Source organism: Schistocerca nitens, chromosome 2, assembly GCF_023898315.1.
Source record: "Schistocerca nitens isolate TAMUIC-IGC-003100 chromosome 2, iqSchNite1.1, whole genome shotgun sequence".
NCBI lineage: Eukaryota > Metazoa > Arthropoda > Insecta > Orthoptera > Acrididae > Schistocerca > Schistocerca nitens.
Genome location: NC_064615.1, coordinates 172,933,901 through 172,947,705, shown reverse-complemented (window position 1 = coordinate 172,947,705; position 13,805 = coordinate 172,933,901). Strand labels below are relative to the sequence as shown.

The 13,805-nt window shown below is 42.8% G+C and overlaps 1 protein-coding gene across 1 annotated transcript; it reads left to right on the top strand.

The window, feature by feature from the left end:
* The first annotated feature begins 12,997 nt into the window (after nucleotides 1-12,997).
* Nucleotides 12,998-13,558, top strand: LOC126234904 (neuroligin-2-like). The gene has a single exon (XM_049943643.1). The coding sequence runs from the start codon at nucleotides 12,998-13,000 to the stop codon at nucleotides 13,556-13,558; it is 561 nt and encodes a 186-aa protein (XP_049799600.1).
* Nucleotides 13,559-13,805: the final 247 nt, after the last annotated feature.

The window sequence follows — 13,805 nt, the reverse complement described above, 5'->3', positions numbered from 1 at the left end:
GTATGAAAGGGATGCCACAGACTCGTATTTGCAGGACCCAAACTGACACCGGCACCTGGTTTGGCAGCTGATGGCCTCATCTTCACTTCGCAGGGGCTGCCAGTGCATCCCAACTCGTGGCAACATGTGTGTTGGCGTTCTGTGCGTCCAGTGGATAGGGGACAGCAGGCACTGCGTGCTTGGCAATAAAAGATTTACCAGTGTAATTACGTGTTTCATGACGGTATTACTTGCGTGATTGGTATGAAAAAAGAAAAGTGATCGATGCAATTGCTTCTTACATATTTCCCGACAGCAAAGAACGATAAGCAAGAGAAAACCAACTCCTGAAATCTGAATTTTTTATAAATAATCAATATACCCTTGAATTTCCTGTTATGAGAATCTTCCTCTCCACCAAAGAGCCACCAGCTTCCATATATTCCATACACTGCCTTAAATCGCACAAATTGTTTAAGTAAACAATATTCCACACATTGTATAAATCGTTTAAACAATATTCCATACACTGCACCCAATCTCCTGACAAATTACTTAGCTACATAAATAAACTATATTCCATACAGTACCATAAATAATTAAGCAATATTCTACTTATTGTCTAAATTGTTTAAACAATATTCCATAAATTGCAAACGTATTCCCTCCAAATGACTGATCAACTGAGTCTTTTCGCTGCCAATTTCCAGAAGGGGGGGGCGGTTACCAGTTTAATTAAGGAGTCAGTAAAAATGATAGAGAGACAGGCTATTGCAGTAACTCAGACCTGAAAGTGTGCCTGTAGCATTTAGGGGGAGGGCATGGGTTGGGGGTTTTCTGAGGGGTTGGGTGAGGGGGTGGAGGAACAGTAGGTTGAGGTGTTGTGAATCAAAAGGAAGGATCCTTTTAGCAGAACAGTAGGTTAATGATCTGTCAACCAAAGGAGGACAGTATGTTTGCCCCTAAGTGTGTACCTGCCCCTGATGTAGGCAACCCGCACTAACAAAATGTGCTGGCGTCCTTGCTGTTCCACTACTCTTGTTTGGTGGTGATTTTGGTTAGATCATGCACCCTAAGGATCAAACGTCTCACTACAACACCTGTGAGAATGGTGCCTTTGTGATCTGTTACTCCAAAACACCTTGGAAGTTTGGCACATGACACACATGGATATACTTACTAGGCAGGTTGTTGTGCGAGCCACTTCAACAACGTTTACGTCTCTCAGGAACCGACAACTAAAAAACTTTGACCCTTCACCTTCTAGGACCACTGTGCCTTCATATGCAGTATTCTCCCCCCGCAACAGGTGATGTGGCCCAGTTTTGCACTGTGGAAGTAAAACACTTGCTACCTCCATGATCTCAAATGTTTTCAACGCGTTATAGGGAATGGGAAACCTGTGAACGTCACTTCCCGAAGCACTGCACAAGTTTGACCTGGTGTCTGGACTGTTGTAACGCCGACCGGAAGAGTCGCGGGGTTGAAGTGACGGAAAACGCGGCAGGACCCGCGAACAACAACACAATGGGAGAGAACGAAAACGGCCAACGAAGGACCTTACGAAAACAAGAAGAACGGAACAACAGAGTCAAGAATACCTAACTAGACAACCACGTCCACTCGTAAACAAAACACGAATGTAAATACCCTAATGCGAGGCGATATGTCCAGAGACGTATGCAAGGTTACACTGGCTGGCTGAGCGAGAGGCAGGCGCTTAAGTACTCTATCGCGGACGCCGCTATTGGCCGCTGCAGCCACGTGTTCCACTGTGGCGTCCTCACACTAAAGGCGCGCCGCCACAGCTTACGGTGTCATGGTACAGAGACCTGTAGGGGTCATCGACGTCCATTACGTCTGGCGTGGATTCAAATTCCGCGGCGCGCGGTACCAGATGGACTGTGCCAAAGTTGCCATTAGGCGGGCCTTGATCCAGAATGACAAGCAAGTAGAGGTTTGGCATTGGACACTTTCGACTATTTCTATTCCTTTCTCTGCAACCTGGACATCCAGCTGCCCACTCCTGAAACCCAGAGGGAGTGTAGCACGACTAAGACACAAATTGATATGTTCACACTCCATAGACTGCAGGATGCGGTGATGAGGACCAGACGTCAAGATTCGGAGGAACGCATCATATCGCCAACGACGACAACGACTCGTCACCGACATCTACAGATGTCGTACCCAGCACATCACTTCTCAGGCCAAAATCGTCAATGCCTTTGTAGCCCACAGCTGCACAGTGTATCCAGAGGGCTGCCCTGGATCAGCCATCTTAATCACTTATTGATAATATACTGTTCTACACAACTTCCGATTTTGGATTCATGTGGATATGGACGATTTGGAATTTTCACAGTAAGTGCAGAATCAGTGTTTCACTTATCTTGCAATACAAGAGGCCAGCGGTCAGTACATGAATACTGAGCACGTCTTAATCACATCTTTTTGACCAATAATAGCAACAGAACACTTGTTGTTATAATTTTGTTCACTCATGCGTTTCGAGCATATCATCAGAAAATCAAATAAAAGAACACAATCGTATCATCGATTTCAGTCTTGACATTTAAGGCCAACAAACGTAAGGATGGAATCATTTGACCGACTTTATGGAGTCCATCTATCTGATATTCTGATGCTGATACTAGCCCAATGCCCGAAACGTGCTGATAGTAAAAGAAAGACAGCGCATGTATTTTTGTTATCAGCGGTGAAAAAGCGGAAAAGTTATGACTAAGACGAGCTCAGAAACCATTATAGCATTTAATGAACCTGAAGAAGCATTCGTGCTGTTCGGTAGCGGAAATGTATGTAGAAGAGCCAGATAGAGACTTGATATTTTTTCTATGCTGAAATACTCGTAATTTTCTTAATCAATCGTACAGTATTTCATCTGCATATCTGCTTGGTTCTTTATCGTCGTATGTGCTATGCAATACAAGTCATGGAAGTTTTAGGGTCCGACCAGTATGGCATGCAGGCTTCTCAGTGTCACATCAGAACCATTGGTTTTCGCTCTGAGTTTACGCTATCTTGTTTCAACGTCACGTTAATACGGTGAGGTGGTTTCAATCAGTATTTTGAACAGATAAACGAATTTTACAGGTGATGACTATTCTTCGCTGAGAAGCTTGTGATTAGGAAAGGCAAAAATCTGCGTTCTTTCATTCGATGTTTTCACTTTTAGATGCATGAGTCGAGAAACCAAAGGCGCTTTTAAATTTAATAGTCATCGTAGGGTAAACATAACTTAGTGATTCAATATTTCAGTTTTCTGGGAACACACACAAGGAGCTATTTTCTTTATTTTTAAGATACTTGTACTTTAAAAACCGTCTTTATGAATTGTGTTCATGGTGCATTCAGACGATTCAGTGAGGCAGTAGGACTAATACGTAACATACGTATCGAAAACTGTACGTTCGAATTAATTTAAATCATTCTTGTTAAACAAAACTATAGCATCAGCATCATAAAATTATTCAACAGATGCTGCGGTTTTGTTTAACAAGAATAGATTCTTTTAGCAATAGTTGTTCACAATATAAAGTGTGTGAATGTAAAAGAAGTTGTAGCACAGCTGAGACCGACATTCGATTTTGTCGATTCTCACGAAATTGAACTTTAACTAATCCTCGAGCACGAAGTAATTCTGTGAAAGCAATTGCAAACAGGTTTTTCCGGTTACCAAAAGTTACCCGAAACACTGTGTTGCGTTATTGTTGAGTTAGACCTTTTCGAAAATAGCAAAAATTTGTCAAACAAAAAATTTTGCGTAATATTTATATTTTTCACAACACTTGCTCTTTAAATGCTCATTAGAAACAAATCACTCTGCCTATTTATTTTAGTAATTTTGGGGTAAGTTCCTATGGGAGCAAATTGCTGAGGTCAAACGGTCCCTAGGCTTACACACTACTTAATTTAACTTAAAATAACTTATGCTAAGGGCAACACACCCACCCATGCCCGACGGAAGACTCGAACCTCCGCCGGGACCAGCCGCACAGTCCACGACTGCATCGCCTTATACCGCTCGGCTAAGCCCGCGCGGATTGCCAATTATTGATCTGCTGTCGTTTCAACAACACAGGACACATTTGGAAATATTAGTAACGCTCACGTAATGGCTAAAAGCTATTATCAAATCTCTCAAGCACAGCTTCCTAAGAATACAGGGTTTGATGCAGTTCTCCGATCTGGATTACCTTGTGTAACAGTCCTCTTCATCTCTTCATAACAACTGCTACCTGCTTCCGTTTGAACCTGCTTATTGTATTCAGGCATTCAAGCCTACGTCTCCTCTATAGTTTATGCCACAACACTTTCCTCCATTACCAAGTGAACAGTTCCTTGATGCCTCAGACAGTTGCCTATTTATGGATCCTTTCTTTCACTTACGTTTCACCATAAGTGTCCGTTTTCCTTCAATTCGTTTCCGTACTTAGTCATCGGTTATTCGATCTACCTACCTAATCTTTAGCAATCCTCTGTTACACAAAATTTCAAAACCTCCGCTTCTATTCTTGTCTGAACTTTTATTGTCCACACATCACGTCCATACATGGCTATATCCCAGACAAATATCCTCAAAAACGACTACCTGTCTTTTAAACTTGTATTTGATGTTAAAAATTTTCTCATTTTCAGACAGGCTTTTCTTGATATTGCTGGTCTACATTTTATGTTCTATCTACCCCGACAACCACAGTTGTGTATTTTGTACTGAACCGGGACCTAGAAACGACATAGAGGCTTAGTCTCGCCATAGCCCTCCATGGTTCACAGCCCCACAACAGGCCACAGCAGTCCACCCATCCCACCGCCGCCCCAACCGAACCCAGGATTATTGTGCGGTTCGGCCCCCAGTGGACCCTCTCGGGAACGTCTCATACCAGACGAGTGTAGACCCAGATGTTTGCATGGTAGAGTAATTATGGTGTACGCATAACATGGATCTCGACACTAATGCGCCGGGAGGATTAGTGCCGGGGGCTGGCACACCTTCCCGCTCGGGAAGCAGCGCGTTAGACCACACGGCAAGCCGCGCGGGCGACCACTACAGTTAGTTGCTTCTCAAATGGCAAAACTCATGTACTGCGTTGATAGTCGCAGCAGGTTGATATTTCAGTGAATGTGACTGCCAGGAGACCCAGTGGATAGTCTGACTGCTTGAATCGCTGTTTTTCATTTCATACTCTCTGGGAGACACTTGTAGCTTAACGCTACAGAAGAGAAAATCTCTGTAGAGCTCTGCTTCTATATGGGAATGTAACTATGTCCTCAGGAATCCTATTGTACTGACGTACCTGGGTCATCCACTTTCAACTCTTGAGAGGTTAAAATCACGATATTCTACTCCGTGCGACTCTTCTAATATTGTCGCCAAAAATTCTTTTGAAGAATGGAAAGATTGATGGGAAGCAGAAACAGATGTGCTCCGGTGTAAAATCTTCTCAGGAGCTAAGCAGCCAAGACGGTATCACATACCACGTAGGACCTGGCTGCCATAAATCGTATCCACATGGGCTGTGGCAGGTGCAAAGACAAACTCCATAAGTGGAACAAGCTGTCCAATTCAGACTATGTCAGAAGTGCTGCATGTTAGACATTACATCACATGTCAACGACTGATGGATTCGACAATATCACAGCAGTGAAAATAATACCTTCCTAGCAACATCAGAGGGTGTACACTGGATTGAAGGACTGATGACTCAGTTATGAAACACATGTAATCTTGGCAGTTTCGTTATTTCCCATTTGTACATATGTTTAGTTCTGTATGTATCTGTTGCAGTTGTGTGTATTAGCCGTACACTAAAAACCAGCAGTTGTATCCTATTTCCTAACATTTCCGAACCTAGTTCTTTCAGCATCATCTGTTCGAGTTCAACTTCACGCATCTACTCTGCTTTATTTTTGTTGATGCTGTCTTTTATAGAACCAAAGTGTAATCTGCAAACCTCAAAGCTTTCATTTCTTCTCCGTGAAATTTAATTTCCTGTCCTAATTTATCCTTGATTTCTTTCACGTCTTGCACAAATTTCAGATTAAATAAGACTGGGGAAAGACTACTGCCCTGTATCGCGCCGCCCTCTGACATTGCTTCCATGATCATCAACTCTTATAACTGCTCTCCAGTTTCTTTACGAATTGTAGATAACCTTTCGCCCCCTGTACTTCACCCCTGCTACCTTCATAATTTCGAAGAATGTAATCCAGACAAAGTTTTCTCTACATCCACAAATTCTATAGTTGTCGGTTTGCCTTTCCTTAACCCAAATTGTAGGATAAGTCGTAGTGCCTGTACTACCTCGTATTTTCCTACATTTCTCTGGTAACCTAACCGACCTTCCTTTAGTTCGGCTTCTACCAGTATTTCCGTTCTTCTGTAAATAGTTATTGCCGGTATTTAGCAAGCATGGCTTATTAAACTGATAATTCGGTAGTATCCACTCTTGTCAGTTCCTACCTTTCTTTGAATCGGGATTACTGCATTCTCTCCGAAGTCTGGATAATTCTCCCGCCAAAAAATGGTTCAAATGGCTCTGACACTATGCGACTTAACATCTGAGGTCATCAGTCCCCTATAACATAGAACTACTTAAACCAAACTAACCTAAGGACGTCACACACATCCATGCCCGAGGCAGGATTAGAACCTGCGACCGTAGCAGTCGCGCGGTTCCGGATTGAAGCGCCTAGAACCGCTCGGCCACCGCGGTCGCCCAATTCGCCTGTCTCACATAACTTGTGCAAGAGACCAAAAAAAAGCAAAGTTACAATATTTGGAAACTGATGTATCTCCATCTTAGACCAGTATTCAATTTGTGGCGTCATGATGTTCATTAGTGGTTTTTCTGTTACACTACCTGGTTTTTTTTCTTTTCTTTTTATGTTGCTTACAACGGGGTTAGAAAATCAGTACCATTTCCTAAATAACGTAAACCGTTCGATGTTACTTTAAAACTGGTGAATTTCCGCGCAGACAACAGAAAAACCTTTCTACGTGATGTGAGCAATGCATTTAATAGTTCCGAAACTATATGTGTGGATTTTTTTGTTTATGTGTAGTGTGATAACGTCTGAAAAACAATAATAAGCATGGCAAAACAATAAAGGTAAAAGATCAGAGTGTGGTAGAGTTGGGATTGAGCTTTTGTTGTCTTGTGTACTCGAGATGGACTTGTCAAGCACTGAAATTCAAGCGAGAAAATTGTTAGTGCAGTTATTCATTGTCTTGCAATATTGAACACACACTTCAAGCTGTACAGAATAATTTTTCTAGTACGGAAAGCCGCAAGAGTGCGAACAACCGGCGGTGATGGTTTTCAATGGCATGATTTGTGCGAAAACAAAATTATGTTTTGCTACCTTCTAAGGATCTTAGAACCTTTGGAAGGTTAGATGATTTAAATAATTTTTTTCAATAAAACTGTTACCTGGTGAACATTATGCTAAGTCATGTCACGACGAGGTGTTTTCTTTCAGTCAAAATGAATGCTGACCCCAGGAATAAATGGTTAATTTATTCTTTGTAAGACGTTTCTGTGAGACCTATAGTAATAATACAAGGCACCGCGATAGTCTGTAAACAATATGTGAATATCTTAAGACCTTACCGATATAGTCAGTAACATCTTCAATGAACGGTAAGAAAGCCTTGGATTTTGTAGACAGTTATACATCACTGTCATCTTTACGTGGTGGCCTTGATGCTCTTTTTATATCAGTGGAAGAATACCCTTTCATCACCAGTGCATTAGTGAAATATGCCAGTTCTGCATAGTGTGGCTCCTGTCACAGCCATTCCTTGTTCTAACTGCTAACGTCTGTAGAAGGTCACACCTTTGCCACAGCAAATTTTACTTCAGTCAGTACCGACCAGTGTCTGAATCGGCCCTTCATAGAAACTACAACCGACCTCGAGGATGGTAACGCAGCTTGGGACATAGCTTTGGTTTGATCCACGGCATAATATCCCGGAATGTTTTAATAAATGTGACATTTTCGGCAATAATTGTTTAAATTTTAGAAATCAAAAATTTGTTATACTTTTGAGTGATTTTAATCATGATTTTCAGAAAATATTCTGAATGAGCTTCCACTTTGTTATGCTGTGTCCGTTCTCGGTTCGCAATACTTGCTATATTGTGTAAAGAAAGCTGGAATCATACAATGATGACTTGACCGGTTGCCTTAGCTGGTGCGTAATTTTCCAGATTGTATGGTCTTGGGCCATGAAACTTTTTGTTCCTGATGTTTCGTCCAGATCTGCGATGGACCGCTTTAGAGGTGCTTCGCGGTCGTATCACATGAATTTCTAAAGATACCCAACGCAGTTATGGACAGACGGAAGATCCACGAGCTAATAAAACTAGAATATTCCATGGACACTGTTAAGATTCCTTCACGTCTCAGTACATAAGCAGCTGAAATGTAATTAGCAATTGAGATAATTTAATTCCTCCTTCCGTTTTTACTGAGATGTTGTCGTCCACGTCGTCGTCGTCGTTGTCGTTGTAGTAGCTGTTTTCGTCTTCGGTCCAAAGACTAATTTGACGCAGCACTCCATGCTACTCTACCTGTGCAAGCCTCTTCATCTCCGATTAACTTCTGCAACTTACATCCTTCTGAATCTGTTTCCTGTATTCATCTCTTGGTCTGCCTGTACACCCACACTATATTCCAGTACTAACTTGGTAATGGCTTAATGTCTCAGAATGTGTTCTCTCAACCGGTCCTTTCTTTTGGCTAGGTTGTGCCACAAATTTCTTGTCTCCCCTATTCTATTCACTACCAGTGATCTACGCATCTAAGTTTCAGCATTCTTCTGTAACACTACATTTCAAAAGCTTCTACTTTCTTCTTGTCTTAACTGGTTATCGTCCATGTTTCACTTCCATACACGGCTACACCCCACATAAATACCTTAACTCAAGACTTCCTAGCACATATCTATGTTGGACGTTAACAAATTTTTCTTCTTCAGAAACATTTTTCTTACCACTACCAGTCTAAATTTTGTATCCTCTCTACTTCGGCCATCATCAATTATTTTGCTGTCCAAATAGCAAAGCCTGTCTATTACTTTAAGTAATTAGGTTTTTTTTTTCATCAGTCTAATGACTGGTTTGATGCGGCCCGCCACGAATTCCTTTCCTGTGCTAACCTCTTCATCTCACAGTAGCACTTGCAACCTACGTCCTCAATTATTTGCTTGACATATTCCAATCCCTGTCTTCCTCTACAGTTTTTGCCCTCTACAGCTCCCTCTAGTACCATGGAAGTCATTCCCTCATGTCTTAGCAGATGTCCTATCATCCTGTCCCTTCTCCTTATCAGTGTTTTCCACATATTCCTTTCCTCTCCGATTCTGCGTAGAACCTCCTCATTCCTTACCTTATCAGTCCACCTAATTTTCAACATTCGTCTATAGCACCACATCTCAAATGCTTCGATTCTCTTCTGTTCCGGTTTTCCCAAAGTCCATGTTTCACTACCATATAATGCTGTACTCCAGACGTACATCCTCAGAAATTTCTTCCTCAAATTAAGGCCGGTATTTGATATTAGTAGACTTCTCTTGGCCAGAAATGCCTTTTTTGCCATACCGAGTCTGCTTTTCATGTCCTCCTTGCTCCGTCCGTCATTGGTTATTTTACTGCCTAGGTAGCAAAATTCCTTAACTTCACTTACTTCGTGACCATCAATCCTGATGTTAAGTTTCTCGCTGTTGTCATTTCTACTACTTCTCATTACCTTCGTCTTTCTCCGATTTACTCTCAAACCATACTGTATACTCATTAGACTGTTCATTCCGTTCAGCACATCATTTAACTCTTCTTCACTTTCACTCAGGATAGCAATGTCATCAGCGAATCGTATCATTGATATCCTTTCACCTTGTATTTTAATTCCACTCCTGAACCTTTCTTTTATTTCCATCATTGCTTCCTCGATGTACAGATTGAAGAGTAGGGGCGAAAGGCTACAGCCTTGTCTTACACCCTTCTTAATACGAGCACTTCGTTCTTGATCGTCCACTCTTATTATTCCCTCTTGGTTATTGTACATATTGTATATGACCCGTCTCTCCTTATAGCTTACCCTGACTTTTTTCAGAATCTCGAACAGCTTGCACCATTTTATGTTGTCGAACGCTTTTTCCAGGTCGACAAATCCTATGAAAGTGTCTTGATTTTTCTTTAGCCTTGCTTCCATTATTAGCCGTAACGTCAGAATTGCCTCTCTCGTCCCTTTAATTTTCCTAAAGCCAAACTGATCGTCACCTAGCGCATTCTCAATTTTCTTTTCCATTCTTCTGTATATTATTCTTGTAAGCAGCTTCGATGCATGAGCTTTTAAGCTGATTGTGCGATATTTCTCGCACTTGTCAGCTCTTGCCGTCTTCGGAATTGTGTGGATGATGCTTTTCCGAAAGTCAGATGGTATATCACCAGACTCATATATTCGACACACCAACGTGAATAGTCGTATTGTTGCCACTTCCCCCAATGATTTTAGAAATTCTGATGGAATGTTATCTATCTCTTCTGCCTTATTTGACCGTAAGTCCTCCAAAGCTCTTTTAAATTCCGATTCTAATACTGGATCCCCTATCTCTTCTAAATCGACTCCTCTTTCTTCTTCTATCACATCAGACAAATCTTCACCCTCATAGAGGCTTTTAATGTATTCTTTCCACCTATCTGCTCTCTCCTCTGCATTTAACAGTGGAATTCCCGTTGCACTCTTAATGTTACCACCGTTGCTTTTAATGTCACCAAAGGTTGTTTTGACTTTCCTGTATGCTGAGTTTGTCCTTCCGACAGTCATATCTTTTTCGATGTCTTCACATTTTTCCTGCAGCCATTTCGTCTTAGCTTCCCTGCACTTCCTATTTATTTCATTCCTCAGTGACTTGTATTTCTGTATTCCTGATTTTCCCGGAACATGTTTGTACTTCCTCCTTTCATCAATCAACTGAAGTATTTCTTCTGTTACCCATGGTTTCTTCGCAGCCACCTTCTTTGTACCTATGTTTTCCTTCCCAAATTCTGTGATGGCCCTTTTTACAGATGTCCATTCCTCTTCAACTGTACTGCCTACTGCGCTATTCCTTATTGCTGTATCTATAGTGTTAGAGAACTTCAAACGTATCTCGTCATTCCTTAGTACTTCCGTATCCCACTTCTTTGCGTATTGATTCTTCCTGACTAATGTCTTGAACTTCAGCCTACTCTTCATCACTACTATATTGTGATCTGAGTCTATATCTGCTCCTGGGCACTCATTACAATCCAGTATCTGATTTCGGAATCTCTGTCTGACCATGATGTAATCTAATTGAAATCTTCCCGTATCTCCCGGCCTTTTCCAAGTATACCTCCTCCTCTTGTGATTCTTGAACATGGTATTCGCTGTTACTAGCTGAAACTTGTTACAGAACTCAATTAGTCTTTCTCCTCTTTCATTCCTTGTCCCAAGTCCATATTCTACTGTAACCTTTTCTTCTAGAAAAGTAATTCGTTACGTAGTCCAATTCCCTCAGAATCAAATCAATTAATTCGACTACATGCCACTATCATTGGCTTGCTTTTGTTGATGTTCATCTTATATCCTGTGCATTCCGTTCAACTGCTCTTCCAAATCTCTCTGGCTCTGACAGAATTACGTTGTCACTGACCAAACTTTATGTTTTTATTTCTTCTCCCTGAACTCTCATTTCTACTCAAATGTTTTCTTTGGTTTCTTTATTGCTTGCTCAATATACAGATTGAATAACATCCGGGATAGGCTACAATCCTGTCTCACTCCCTTCTCAGCTGCTGCTTGCCTTTCATGCCCTCAACTCTTATAACTGAAGTCCGGTTCCTGTATAATTTGTAATTAGCATTTAGTTCCCTGAATTTTGCTATTTAGGTAGATATTGACAATGAAGGACAAATTATAAAAAAAACATTAATAGCTACAATTCTGACGCTAGGTTTCTTTTGTTGCAGGATACCATGAAGAGACACGGTCGCTGAGACTGCCTGCCCCTTCTGTCCTCGAGAAGGAGTCTTCATCGTGGAATATGGCCAAAATGTCGCAAGCTCTGCCCGGAGCTCAGATCCTTCGCCCTGCATCAAGTTCTCCCTTAGCCGGCATACCAGCGCGAAGGAAGGTCACACGATGAAGTTGTCCGGCTATGAGACGGCCCGGCGATCCCCGCTTTGTATCAGCATGTTAGAGCAGTCGACTAAGTACTGTAGTAGTAGTGTCGGCGAGAGGAGACTGAAGTTTCAATGGAAACTCTAATACCAAGAAACGAACGTGCACTGCCTGTTTCACGGGGCCTTTTAGAACACTGCATTCATAAACCAAGAATTTCCTTAGTGTTTTCGGTACGCAAGGAAAGAACAGCAACCTATTTCCCGATAAAAGTTATTGGTATTTTCTATTTTGTTTCAGTTACTAACTGTGAAATTCGTGTGTGATTTTGAAAGACAGCAGTTTTTAGTTATTGATTTCAGCTCAGAGTACAAATTTCATCAAGTCTCTGTAATTATTTAGCTTGAAAACAAGAAACTGATGAGATTTTGGATTGTGTTGCCATGCGTTGTGCAAAGCAGAAGTGTCATGCCAGGCTGTACGAATTTTGTGTCATTTGAGAAAAGTAGCAGGAATTTATGCTTCGTTTTACAACGCAGACATGCTGAGAGTATACAGTGTCTTGAACCGGTGCCTAATTAGTAGAAAGTAACTGCTGGATATCTGGCATAATAGCCACTTTAAGTGTTCCTGTTAGGATACGTGTGGACTGCGTTAGGTTCTCGGTCGAAAGTAGCTTGTATCGTGAATTAGTCAAGGGGTCTACCCCGTATTTTCTTCGCGAAGAGGAGTGTTGTCGGTTGTGCCAGTGTCTGCCACGAGACGGTCAAATGGGTTGCGAACGGCGGGATTTGCACCGCGGGCGTGTCTAGTAGCCAGGGGCAGGCTGGCGTATGGCGCGGAGCCTGTGATGCGGGCTGGGTCGCGGTCGAGCCTGTTGCAGCTGCTGGCGCTGCTGCTGTGGCAGCTGTCGGGCCCTGCCGGGGGCGTCCCGGCCCCCGGGGGCGTCGTCGGGGGCGGCGGCGTCGGCGTCGGTGTCGGGGGCGGGCCCCTGCCCGTCCTGGGCGTGGGCCAGGCGCCCGTCATGTCGACGCGCATCGTGCAGACGCGCTACGGCAAACTGCAGGGCCTCGTGCTGCCCATGGAACACGCGCGCCACCTGCGACCCGTGGAGGTGTTCCTGGGAATACCGTACGCGACGCCGCCCGTACGCTCCAACCGCTTCAGCCCGACGCGCACGCCGTCCCCGTGGGAAGGTGTGCGCATCGCCGACACGCTGGGCCCCGTCTGCCCGCAGAAGCTGCCCGACATAAGCAACGAGACGGCGGCCCTCGAGAGGATGCCCAAGGGCCGCCTGGAGTACCTCAAGAGGCTGCTGCCACACCTCAAGAACCAGAGCGAAGACTGCCTCTACCTCAACATCTATGCTCCAGTACAAGGTAAGGGGCCATCGACTGCAATTAATGGTTAAAATTTTACGTCTAAAACAGCAGAAATTTTCACTGATTCCAAGGCGTCACAGGTTTTGCTTGTGATAAGAAAATTCCTATCTACAGGGTGTCCAGATAAGGACTCCCCGATTTCAAAATTAAATACCTCGAAAACAAAGATCGCTAGAGGAATGCAATAAACGGTATGTTTATTGTGAATGCTGTAAGAAGTTTATACAGCAGTTTGAAATAATAGTTACAAAAGCTGGTAACAGATGGCGCTGTACG